At 39.6% G+C, this 12,719-nt stretch overlaps 3 protein-coding genes across 3 annotated transcripts; 2 read left to right on the forward strand and 1 right to left on the reverse strand.

Moving 5' to 3' along the window:
* Positions 1–329: 329 nt before the first annotated feature.
* On the reverse strand, positions 330–3,061 carry hsp70.3 (heat shock cognate 70-kd protein, tandem duplicate 3). Its single transcript, XM_026916256.3, has 2 exons — positions 2,902–3,061; positions 330–2,522 (listed from the first exon to the last, which is right to left on the reverse strand). The coding sequence occupies exon 2, from the start codon at positions 2,499–2,501 to the stop codon at positions 570–572; it is 1,932 nt and encodes a 643-aa protein (XP_026772057.3). The 5' UTR covers positions 2,502–2,522; positions 2,902–3,061; the 3' UTR covers positions 330–569.
* An 810-nt stretch (positions 3,062–3,871) lies between these two features.
* On the forward strand, positions 3,872–6,590 carry LOC117598831 (heat shock 70 kDa protein 1-like). The gene is made up of 2 exons (XM_034309924.2): positions 3,872–4,028; positions 4,408–6,590. Exon 2 carries the CDS (start codon positions 4,429–4,431, stop codon positions 6,358–6,360), a length of 1,932 nt encoding a protein of 643 aa, XP_034165815.2. The 5' UTR covers positions 3,872–4,028; positions 4,408–4,428; the 3' UTR covers positions 6,361–6,590.
* A 2,007-nt stretch (positions 6,591–8,597) lies between these two features.
* On the forward strand, positions 8,598–12,561 carry hsd17b1 (hydroxysteroid (17-beta) dehydrogenase 1). The gene is made up of 6 exons (XM_026916971.3): positions 8,598–8,986; positions 9,100–9,261; positions 9,908–10,087; positions 10,760–10,853; positions 11,765–11,945; positions 12,165–12,561. Exons 1-6 carry the CDS (start codon positions 8,890–8,892, stop codon positions 12,333–12,335), a joined length of 885 nt encoding a protein of 294 aa, XP_026772772.1. The 5' UTR covers positions 8,598–8,889; the 3' UTR covers positions 12,336–12,561.
* Positions 12,562–12,719: the final 158 nt, after the last annotated feature.

The raw sequence follows: 12,719 nt of genomic DNA on the forward strand, positions 1-12,719 counted from the left end.
GCGAGTATATTGGTAGGAGAATGTTGGATATGGAGCTGCCAGGCAGGTGGAAAAGAGGACGGCCAAAGAGGAGGTATATGGAGGTAATAAATGAGGATATGAAGCTAGTGGATGCAAGTGTTGAGGATGCAGAAGATAGGGATAGGTGGAGAGTGATGATTCGCTGTGGCGGGAAAAGCCGAAAGAAGAAGAAGAAGAAGCAAGAACATGTATTTGAGACTAGAATTAAGAGAACTGTTTCTATTATTTTTTTGCCTCTCATAAAATAAATGTATTCAGGATTGTGTGAAAAAAAACCTCAATGAATATTTAAAAAAAGACAAGCAAACTTTTCCCATGTAATATAAATTTTTATTAACATAAAATAAAAGTACATAAATAAAAGTGTATATACACACCAATATCTACAGCATAGATCTTTGTAGATCAAGGTTTAATTGGCCCAAAATTGGTACAGTATTAAATCTAATATGAGGTTCATACTAGCTGGGATTATCACCCAAACATTTTCCAGCGAATAGTTTAACTTTTAGTCATAAGTCCATTTATTAAGTCCATATAAGTTTTTTTTAATCCACTTCTTCAATAGTTGGTCCCTGGGTGTTTGCTCCTGAAGTGGATCGTGCCTGAGCTCCACAGCTTCCAGCTGGCATCCCTCCCTGGTACAGCTTAGTGATGATGGGGTTGCAGACTTTCTCCAGTTCCTTCAGCTCATGTTCGAACTCCTCCTTTTCAGCCAGCTGGTTGTTCTCCAGCCAGGTAATGGCCTGGTTACACCTCTCAATCACTTTCTTCTTGTCCTCTTCACTGATTTTGCCTTTCATGCTTTCATCTTCCACACTGTTTTTCATGTTAAAGGCATACGACTCCAGGGAGTTCTTGGCTGCAATCTTCTCTCGCTGATGGTCATCCTCTGCTTTGTACTTATCTGCTTCCTGCACCATCCTCTCAATCTCCTCCTTGCTCAGCCTGCCCTTGTCATTGGTGATGGTGATCTTGTTCTCTTTGCCGGTGCTTTTGTCCACAGCAGACACGTTCAGAATGCCGTTGGCGTCGATGTCAAAGGTCACTTCGATCTGAGGAACTCCACGTGGTGCAGGTGGGATGCCCGTCAGATCAAACTTCCCCAGTAGGTTGTTGTCTTTGGTCATGGCTCTCTCTCCCTCATACACCTGGATCAGAACCCCAGGCTGGTTGTCTGCGTACGTGCTGAAGACTTGCGTCTGCTTGGTGGGGATGGTGGTGTTGCGTTTGATGAGAGTGGTCATGACTCCTCCTGCTGTCTCAATGCCCAGCGACAGTGGAGCCACATCCAGCAGCAACAGGTCCTGGACATTTCCAGAGGTGTCGCCCATAAGGATGGCAGCCTGAACCGCAGCACCGTAAGCTACCGCCTCGTCTGGGTTGATGCTTTTGTTCAGTTCCCGTCCATTAAAGAAGTCCTGCAGAAGTTTTTGGATCTTGGGGATTCTTGTAGAACCTCCAACCAGGACAATTTCATGGATCTGGGACTTGTCCATCTTGGCATCTCTCAAGGCTTTCTCCACCGGCTCTAGTGTTCCTCTGAACAGGTCTGAACACAACTCTTCAAAGCGTGCTCTGGTGATAGAAGTGTAAAAGTCAGTGCCCTCATACAGCGAGTCGATTTCAATGCTGGCTTGAGAGCTGGAGGATAGGGTTCTCTTGGCTCTCTCACAGGCAGTACGCAGCCTCCTCAGGGCTCGCTTGTTCTGGCTGATGTCCTTCTTGTGCTTCCTCTTGAACTCCTCCACGAAGTGGTTGACCAGGCGGTTGTCAAAGTCCTCTCCACCCAAGTGAGTGTCTCCTGCTGTGGCTTTCACTTCAAAGATGCCATCTTCAATGGTCAGGATAGACACATCGAAGGTACCACCTCCAAGATCGAAGATCAGGACATTGCGCTCTCCTTTCTTGCCTTTGTCCAGGCCGTAGGCGATCGCCGCAGCTGTGGGCTCGTTGATGATCCTCAGGACGTTCAATCCAGCAATCACTCCAGCATCTTTAGTGGCTTGTCTCTGAGAGTCATTGAAGTAGGCAGGAACAGTAATAACAGCATTTGTTACCCTCTGTCCAAGATAGGCCTCTGCGATTTCCTTCATTTTCACCAGAACCATGGAGGAGATCTCTTCAGGGTAAAAGGACTTCTCCTCCCCTTTGTACTCGACTTGAACCTTCGGCTTGCCTCCATCGCTGGTCACTTGGAAAGGCCAATGCTTCATGTCGGACTGTACGACTGGGTCGTCAAACTTCCGGCCAATCAGCCTCTTGGCATCAAACACTGTGTTGCTGGGGTTCATGGCCACTTGGTTTTTCGCAGCATCTCCAATGAGCCTCTCTGTGTCTGTGAAGGCCACGTAGCTGGGTGTTGTTCTGTTTCCCTGGTCATTAGCAATGATCTCCACCTTTCCATGCTGAAACACCCCCACACAGGAGTAGGTGGTGCCCAGGTCAATCCCAATAGCAATTCCTTTAGCAGAGGACATCTTGCTTGTTTTGTCAGATGTCTATAAAAAACATACACAAAATAATGAAAAAGTTAGGTCATGTATATTTTAAAATTTGCATCTGCAGGATCAGTTTGAGCCAGTAAGCTATTAATTGAAAACTAATTACAAGAATACAAAAATACAGAAACACACATGCTTATCAAAGTTATTATTCAAGCTCCCCAATTTAATTTCAGTTATTACACATGTAATGATTTATTCTTCTGCTAGTAGTAAACTGCATGAAAGGTCGTTTTGTAAAGTTATTATAAGGTCTCAGATTACATTTCAATGTTATTCTCCTGTCCAGTTCCCTGATAACAATATGTGTCCTTAAAAGACATTATAAATGCTGTATATAACTACAGTCATAATGGAGATAAAAGATCGTACTTACAATTATTAGGCTGCTGAAATATATGAAGATTAAGTGTTATCTCTTATTAAATCTGCCTCGTTGCTGCAGCTCTCACTGCTCGTACACGGCTGTTTGTTACACACGCTTTCATTCTCGCTTTTATACTCAGCAGCGGACTCAGCCATTCTCTTCTCGCTCTTTCTAGGCGCTTCTCCAAAGCTCGTGCGAAACCGACCAATCAGAAGTTATCCAGCTGACTAGGCCCCGCCCACCTCTGATGAATGCACATTGAAATAGATAGATGATACCGAATAAAGTGATGAATAAAATATAAAATACAAAATAAAATAAGAGTTATGATTGTGTTTTGGTGGCTTAAGCTGTTACAGAAACGTGTATTTTGATTAGTGGTATAGTTTACTTACCCTAAAACACACATTACTGTGTCCAAGCAAAAAACAAAAATAAAAAACAAATACCATTCAAATTTACCTTTCAATAATGGTAATTCCACTGACGCATTAATACTCTATACAACATACTTTGTCAAACTAAATTCACTAATTTCACATACTCTCTTCATGTGGTCACGTTACTCACAAATATAAATATAAATGATGATGATGATGATGATGATATGGTATGGTATGCTTTCGGTACAGTCAGTGTTTCTATTTCATTAAAAAAGTGATTATATTTTATAGGAGCAAATGTAATCTGTTTCTGTATATGTTTCCAAATATCCTAATTCACTTTTCAATCTATTTCTTTTTTTTCCAAATTTTACCAATTTTAAAACAGCCTCACTTCACTACATTATGTCTTACAATTACAGCAGTGGATCATGTAGTAGAGGAAGAAAGAGAAATGATCCCGAACACTCTAGAAGTCGCTCCTCTGTTCTGGGCAGAATGGTATGTTCCTGAGTCAGAGGTGGGCGGGGCCTAGTCAGCTGGATAACTTCTCATTGGTCGGTTTCGCACGAGCTTTGGAGAAGCGCCTAGAAAGAGCGAGAAGAGAATGGCTGAGTCCGCTGCTGAGTATAAAAGCGAGAATGAAAGCGTGTGTAACAAACAGCCGTGTACGAGCAGTGAGAGCTGCAGCAACGAGGCAGATTTAATAAGAGATAACACTTAATCTTCATATATTTCAGCAGCCTAATAATTGTAAGTATGATCTTTTATCTCCATTATGACTGTAGTTATATACAGCATTTATAATGTCTTTTAAGGACACATATTGTTATCAGGGAACTGGACAGGAGAATAACATTCAAATGTAATCTGAGACCTTATAATAACTTTACAAAACGACCTTTCATGCAGTTTACTACTAGCAGAAGAATAAATCATTACATGTGTAATAACTGAAATTAAATTGGGGAGCTTGAATAATAACTTTGATAAGCATGTGTGTTTCTGTATTTTTGTATTCTTGTAATTACTTTTCAATTAATAGCTTACTGGCTCAAACTGATCCTGCAGATGCAAATTTTAAAATATACATGACCTAACTTTTTCATTATTTTGTGTATGTTTTTTATAGACATCTGACAAAACAAGCAAGATGTCCTCTGCTAAAGGAATTGCTATTGGGATTGACCTGGGCACCACCTACTCCTGTGTGGGGGTGTTTCAGCATGGAAAGGTGGAGATCATTGCTAATGACCAGGGAAACAGAACAACACCCAGCTACGTGGCCTTCACAGACACAGAGAGGCTCATTGGAGATGCTGCGAAAAACCAAGTGGCCATGAACCCCAGCAACACAGTGTTTGATGCCAAGAGGCTGATTGGCCGGAAGTTTGACGACCCAGTCGTACAGTCCGACATGAAGCATTGGCCTTTCCAAGTGACCAGCGATGGAGGCAAGCCGAAGGTTCAAGTCGAGTACAAAGGGGAGGAGAAGTCCTTTTACCCTGAAGAGATCTCCTCCATGGTTCTGGTGAAAATGAAGGAAATCGCAGAGGCCTATCTTGGACAGAGGGTAACAAATGCTGTTATTACTGTTCCTGCCTACTTCAATGACTCTCAGAGACAAGCCACTAAAGATGCTGGAGTGATTGCTGGACTGAACGTCCTGAGGATCATCAACGAGCCCACAGCTGCGGCGATCGCCTACGGCCTGGACAAAGGCAAGAAAGGAGAGCGCAATGTCCTGATCTTCGATCTGGGAGGTGGTACCTTCGATGTGTCTATCCTGACCATTGAAGATGGCATCTTTGAAGTGAAAGCCACAGCAGGAGACACTCACTTGGGTGGAGAGGACTTTGACAACCGCCTGGTCAACCACTTCGTGGAGGAGTTCAAGAGGAAGCACAAGAAGGACATCAGGCAGAACAAGCGAGCCCTGAGGAGGCTGCGTACTGCCTGCGAGAGAGCCAAGAGAACCCTATCCTCCAGCTCTCAAGCCAGCATTGAAATCGACTCCTTGTATGAGGGCACTGACTTTTACACTTCTATCACCAGAGCACGCTTTGAAGAGTTGTGTTCAGACCTGTTCAGAGGAACACTAGAGCCGGTGGAGAAAGCCTTGAGAGATGCCAAGATGGACAAGTCCCAGATCCATGAAATTGTCCTGGTTGGAGGTTCTACAAGAATCCCCAAGATCCAGAAACTTCTGCAGGACTTCTTTAATGGACGGGAACTGAACAAAAGCATCAACCCAGATGAGGCGGTAGCTTACGGTGCTGCGGTTCAGGCTGCCATCCTTATGGGCGACACCTCTGGAAACGTCCAGGACCTGTTGCTGCTGGATGTGGCTCCACTGTCCCTGGGCATTGAGACAGCAGGAGGAGTCATGACCACTCTCATCAAACGCAACACCACCATCCCCACCAAGCAGACGCAAGTCTTCAGCACGTACGCAGACAACCAGCCTGGGGTTCTGATCCAGGTGTATGAGGGAGAGAGAGCCATGACCAAAGACAACAACCTACTGGGGAAGTTTGATCTGACGGGCATCCCACCTGCGCCACGTGGAGTTCCTCAGATCGAAGTGACCTTTGACATCGACGCCAACGGCATTCTGAACGTGTCTGCTGTGGACAAAAGCACCGGCAAAGAGAACAAGATCACCATCACCAATGACAAGGGCAGGCTGAGCAAGGAGGAGATTGAGAGGATGGTGCAGGAAGCAGATAAGTACAAAGCAGAGGATGACCATCAGAGAGAGAAGATTGCAGCCAAGAACTCCCTGGAGTCGTATGCCTTTAACATGAAAAACAGTGTGGAAGATGAAAGCATGAAAGGCAAAATCAGTGAAGAGGACAAGAAGAAAGTGATTGAGAGGTGTAACCAGGCCATTACCTGGCTGGAGAACAACCAGCTGGCTGAAAAGGAGGAGTTCGAACATGAGCTGAAGGAACTGGAGAAAGTCTGCAACCCCATCATCACTAAGCTGTACCAGGGAGGGATGCCAGCTGGAAGCTGTGGAGCTCAGGCACGATCCGCTTCAGGAGCAAACACCCAGGGACCAACTATTGAAGAAGTGGATTAAAAAAAACTTATATGGACTTAATAAGTGGACTTATGAGATGTTAAGCTATTCACTGGAAAAGGTTTGGGTGATAATCCCAGCTAGTATGAACCTCATAAGTTTTAATACTGTACCAAATTTTGGGCCAATTAAACCTGGAGCTAAAAAGATTTATGCTGTAAATATTGGTGTTTATATATACTTTTATCTATGTATTTCTTGTTAATAAAATTTTATATTACATGGGAAAAGCTTGTCTTTTTTGTCTTGTTCATTACTGAAGATTTTTAAATACTATATTTAATACTGAACACATTTACTCTATGAGAGAGAAATGAAATAATAGAAACAAATGCTGACACTATTGATGTATAAAATTAGATTTAGATAAATGTATTTATCGTTAATAAAGTATATATAAATTTAGAAATGTTGTCTTGAATGCTGAAGATTTTTAATTGTAATCTGATGACAAAATAAGGAGACAATGTGCATCTTCTGAATTTTAGTCTCAGACACATCACTTTAACATTTTCTAGAACCTGGAATGTTTGAATAAGAGTGGATACTATATTTTGACAGCCATTTCTTACATTAGCATTTCCCTTTTTTCATTTTTTACAATAACATGGTATTGTTCAACTGTAACACTCTCCCCTTCACTTCTTTTCTCTAATTAAACCTTGGATAGTAATTAATAAGTACAATTAGTTAAAACTAAATCTAACACTAAACGTCTTGACCAGAATTTTTGAATCATTGTTCAAAATATTCAAGCGGTTGTTCAGTGACAAACTCTTTCAACTAAATGTGACTTTACACAGCAATATATTTGTGGTGCAACTCTCTCTAGAAGTCCAGTATACAAGTTTGGGAAATTGAGTAACAAGGACAATAAGTAATAAGAGTGGTTTTCAGTTTGGACAGCAGAGGTCAGTCTTAGACTATAGTCACTGAGTACATGGTGTAGTTTTTTTTTTTTTTTTTTTTTTCCCGCTTTAAGTCTGTTTGACTCTATTAACTCTATTAACTTAATTTAAATTATAAATGAACTGAACATTAGCTCAGAATTTAACTACCAAAGCTGTGAAATGTTTTGGTCCACAAGAACCTGTTGTGGAATTTTTTGTCCTGGTGTGAAACAATACAAATTAATGATACAGTAGTTATGTTCTGGTTCAACTTCCAGACTTTTTGTAAAACAGCTACAATGAAACAATAAGTTTATATGCAGCAGCAAACAAACAAACAAACAGTAAAACCCTTTTTTCTTAAATTTTGGTAAATATCACCATGATTCTTCTTGCAGCACATATATAAATTCATGCCTGTTTAATTCACTTTATATGAACAACCACTTCTTTATATGAACAACCGCTTTTCAACATAATCTCTAAATGAATCATGTGTACAATTGCAATCGACAGTTTTGGCACATTTCCTTATACTTTAAAAAGCACAAAACACCTGTTTTCTCAAAACATACTGTATAAAAGTCAGTGGTTAAATTCTATAAAAAATATTTGACTATACAATGAATAATCTAAACTACAACCATTACACTCTAAAAATAAAAATCTTAGAATGATAAAGAAATGATAGAAACTTTTTCCAAAGCTGTTCTCCTTTTTAATGTATTGCTCCAGCACACTTTCCTTAAGGTTTTCACCACAGTGTCTATTCACCACATCTGTAGCATTTGTATGATTACCCTCTGAAAAATTAGTCTCATTTGGGAAAGAATGAAGTACACAGATTTACACATCAATATACTAACAAGGTACTATATATATATATATATATATATATCTTTGCATAAATGTTTTTTGCCTCGAAATCTGTCCTCCAATTATAAATGGGTTTCAAGTAAACAGGCTTTCTGTTTCTGTTTAAATTCTGTCAATAAATGTTGAAAATACATGACTATGTGACACAAACTGAAAAGTACAACCATTACACTATACTGCATCCTCACTAAAGGATAATGTGTGAAATTTTTTGTCAGCGGTAATCACACAAATGCTACAGATGCAGCAGATGCAGTAGATTAGGTTGAAAAATACTTAAAGTATTACTTTAAAATTGTTTAGTTTAATTAATAGATATGAAAAGAGAACTATGGGAAAAGGAAATTTTTTCAATATGTATTTCCAGGAAAAATAAAGAAAACATATAATTGCATATATTGTGGATTTTGAACTGAAATCATCTGCAGTATTCATCTATCACAATGTCAGACCTTAAATGTGTGAAAATTCTGTGTGACCATGTGTGTCTGAGAGCATGCAGTCTGAGTGCACCTGTGTGGATATTTAGGCAGTGTGAATGTGAAACACAAAATGTTTGCTTTCAACTTGACCTTGTGATCGTAAGGAATCCTAAAACACCCTCCCAGTGGTTGGACATAAAAGACACAACACCAAGCAGCCGAGAAAAGCATCTCACCTCCCGCAAGAACATTACCAGAATTCCTGCGCTCATCCTCTGCCCAGTGGTACTCTCTCTCTTTTCCTTTCTCCAGCACTGTGGACTGACTTGGGCTTGGTTCTGATGGAGCAGAAAGTAGTTCTCATCACCGGCTGCTCGTCAGGAATCGGACTCAGTCTAGCCATCCATCTCGCATCAGATCCATCTAAAACATACAAAGGTAAATATTACACTGAATGAGTGATGTGCTGTACTTGGGTCTGATGATTTGTTTGCTGTGGGGTTTAATTGAACACAGTATGGATTGCACTTTGGTTTGTGGATGTTGTTCAGTGTATGCCACCATGCGTAATCTGGATAAGAAGCAGCGCTTGCTGGAGAGTGTCAGAGATCTGCACAACGACACCATGGCCATTCTGCAGATGGACATCACAGACCAGCAGTCCATAGGGACAGTCCAGAGAAGCATCACAGAGGGCCGAGTGGACATACTGGGTGAGAAAAAAAAAAAAAATAAGGCTCAGTAAAACCTGAACAAAACATAAGACTTCAATAAAATATACGCTGCATGTCAATTTCATTGGTTTTTAAATGTCCTGAAACACATCCTGAAAAAAGACAAAAATTACAGGAACATGCATTACAATATGTTTATAAACCATTAAGGAATTACAGTATTTTTTCAGACCTTATTATGAGTTTATAAGACTTGCAAAGCATTGTTACCAAATTATAAAGAAATTTCACAGGCTTCACAGACATAACCATATTAAATAACAGTATTTATTAAGTTTTGAAATCTGTCTGTACCTTATATTAGTTGATTTTAAAAATGGCTACACTGAAAACTATTTAAGATACAAATTCTGGTCTATCTGTTTGTTTACTTAATCTTCAAGGTCCCTCTGGGGGGATGCTTAAAAGATCTATACAGAACCTTTGAGTGTTTTTATCAGAGGATTGCAAGTAGAACTTATTAAGCAAGCTATGAAACCTTAACTATCCAAACATAGTTTTTTGAGCTAATAATAACTAATATAGTTATTAATATAGTAATTAGAGCTAATAATAACTGTCCAATGCCCTCTCTCTCTCTCTCTCTCTCTCTCTCTCTCTTGCGCTCACTCTCTCACTCTCTCAGTGTGTAATGCAGGTGTGGGGCTGATGGGCCCCCTGGAAGCACAATCAGAAGACAATATGAGAGGAATCTTAGAGGTGAATCTGCTGGGTACAATACGGACCATCCAGACCTTCCTACCCAACATGAAGAGAAGGAGACAAGGACGAATCCTGGTCACAGGCAGCATGGGAGGGCTACAAGGTGAGAGATTAAAAGAAAGGCTTTTGGGTGTTTTGGAGCGAAATCTCCTTTTATTTTGTGCACACAGTAGAACATCAGGAAATCACTCAAGGATGGAAATCAGCCACAGATACAAATAAATATCTAAAAAAAAACTGTAACTGCTGACAAGTGAGCTGGTGTCAAAACTGAGTTTGAAACATGACAAATAGGTGTGTAGAAAGTATACAAGGTGTACAGAAAGATGCTGACATCAAAAAGAGTACCAAACAGCATTTGTTGAAAATACCTGATGGACAAAAATCAGGGAGTCACCAATATGATAATGAATATCAGTGTCTGTGCCGATAGCACTGGATATGTTCTAGGTTGGATTTCACTTATTTTCCAATCAAATCTACTGTTTAATGCAGTGAATATGTGTAATCTTACATATAGAATAGAATAAAATTCATATAGAATATAGAATAAAACAATTCCAAGCTTGAAACAAGTTAAAAAGAATCTATGCATAGGCTTAATAAATATACGTTTGATTAAAAGTCTAATAAAGAGAAGTATTCGTTGAATTTGCCTATATTCAAGATATTTGTATATGATATGAGTTTTTGCAGTGCTGTCTCTTTTTGATGGCAGTACTATAGCTGTGTGTGTGTGTGTGTGTGTGTGTGTGTGTGTGTGTGTGTATCTCAGGTCTTCCCTTTAATGAGGTGTACTGTGCCAGCAAATTTGCAGTAGAAGGTGTCTGTGAGAGCCTGGCCATCCTGCTACAGCAGTTCAATATCCAGTGAGTCCTCTTCATGTATTTGAGAATATTACTGACAAATACAAACCTCTTTAAACTAGAACACCACAGACATAACACTAAATATTCACTTTAATGAGCAATTTCTAACAATTCATTTATCTCCTAAGCAGCAAGACATCATAGATGGTTCCACACATTCCATGCTCACTCTTATGGAATATTTGTGTAATGATCATACATTGTGGTTACTAATAGAGATGGGGTTAAATTGTGTATTAGGAGGTGCAAAAGCCCTACTTCTTTTATCCACATGTTATTTTATTAAGTTTCCAGTAGAACACATGAAGGATATTTCTATTTAGGGGTTAAGGGCTTAATTTAACTAATGAAACCCTGAGTGGATAGACCCTAAGTTTCTTTCAAGTATTTCTTGTTTCTTTGTTTTATTTGGCAGTAAAATAGAAGTGAAATATCTTTAAAAAAAAAAAAAAAATGACAAGATACATGAGCCAGTAAAGCCTTTAACCTAGGAAAAAACACTTTTTACTTTAATGGTCAGAAGTCCAGCTGGCTTGACTGAAGGAAATATTTTACAATTTTAACATTAAAGCATTTCTCTAATGAGAAAATGGCAAATGTATTGCATTATTATAAATATCATCACCATTATGCCAGGCTATAATCTAAACTTCTATTAAATTATAGTCTGGAACTCCACAATTAAATCATTGATAATAAGCCCCAGGGTTTGGAAAGAACAATGCATAGCTTATGACTGTATTTATTTTTTTTTTCATTAATGTGCCTTATCAAAAATTCATTGTTTAATCTTCTAATCTTTCATGTGCAAAACACTGAGCTGAGACATTGGACTCAGAATGCAAACATGCTATATACTTTAAAAAATGATAAAAATGTTACAAATTCAAATCTACTTTCCCATGATGCAGTGTGAGCCTGATAGAGTGTGGGCCAGTGAACACAGACTTCCTGAGGAACCTGAAGAAGACAGAGGTGAGTGACGAGTCTGTGGAAGTGGACGCACACACACGCCATCTATATGAGATGTACCTGCAGCACTGTGAGAAGATGTTTCAGAACGCAGCACAGGACACTGAGGACATCATTCAGGTGAGCCCAGGAGACACCCTACAGGCAGATATGTAAACACACCATGATGCTGACACCATTTAGAAGCTGTGATTGGATGTGGTTTGAATTTTAGCTCCATATTTTTGTATCAGTTCGATGTAAAGGTGTGTTCCAGATTTTATATAATATATACTTCACCATCATTCCTTCTGGATATAGTAGTAGTTTTATTCTACAGCTGCTCTGATTGTCCCTTAGGTCTTTATGGAGGTGATCCAGGCTCAGTGTCCAGTCTTCAGGTACTACACTAACAGCGCTCTGCTCCCTCTGAGTAGCCTCAAGCTGACAGCGCTCGATGGCTCACAATACATCCGAGCCATGAGTAAGCTTATCTTCTCTTCTGCGGAGAATGCAGACACACAGAAATAACAACATGCCTCAGTACTGAGGTGTAAAATTCCATTTTATTCACTGAAGTTACATAATTAGGACTAGTTTGTTTCAGTTCTAATCTCTTGCATATGATTATTATACTGCATATGCTTATATTTTGGCACATGCTTATTGACTAGCATGGTGAAAGAAAAAATCATGTTCTATATGCATGCAGATGTATAACCAAAATCTTTTCCTACTGAAATAAAAATGTACAAGGATCACAGCTCGTGTTTTTATTGATACTGTAATTCAGGGGCATGTCCAGGTTTTTAGAAATGGGGTGGCAACAGGGGAACAGAAGCACACTGATTATGTGTATGACAATGTTTTTTTTTTCAAAATACCTAATATGTTCATTAGGGCAAAATGAATAGC

The sequence above is a fragment of the Pangasianodon hypophthalmus genome, chromosome 13 (assembly GCF_027358585.1).
Source record: "Pangasianodon hypophthalmus isolate fPanHyp1 chromosome 13, fPanHyp1.pri, whole genome shotgun sequence".
Classification (NCBI taxonomy): Eukaryota; Metazoa; Chordata; class Actinopteri; order Siluriformes; family Pangasiidae; genus Pangasianodon; species Pangasianodon hypophthalmus.

Excerpts from the sequence above, each read along its gene's own strand:
- hsp70.3 (XM_026916256.3), bottom strand. The coding sequence starts at position 2,501 with ATGTCCTCTGCTAAAGGAATTGCTATTGGGATTGACCTGGGCACCACC.
- LOC117598831 (XM_034309924.2), top strand. The coding sequence starts at position 4,429 with ATGTCCTCTGCTAAAGGAATTGCTATTGGGATTGACCTGGGCACCACC.
- hsd17b1 (XM_026916971.3), top strand. The coding sequence starts at position 8,890 with ATGGAGCAGAAAGTAGTTCTCATCACCGGCTGCTCGTCAGGAATCGGA. Across the intron at positions 10,854-11,764 it reads CTACAGCAGTTCAATATCCA|TGTGAGCCTGATAGAGTGTG; the intron begins GTGAGTCCTCTT and ends CCCATGATGCAG. Across the intron at positions 11,946-12,164 it reads ACACTGAGGACATCATTCAG|GTCTTTATGGAGGTGATCCA; the intron begins GTGAGCCCAGGA and ends ATTGTCCCTTAG.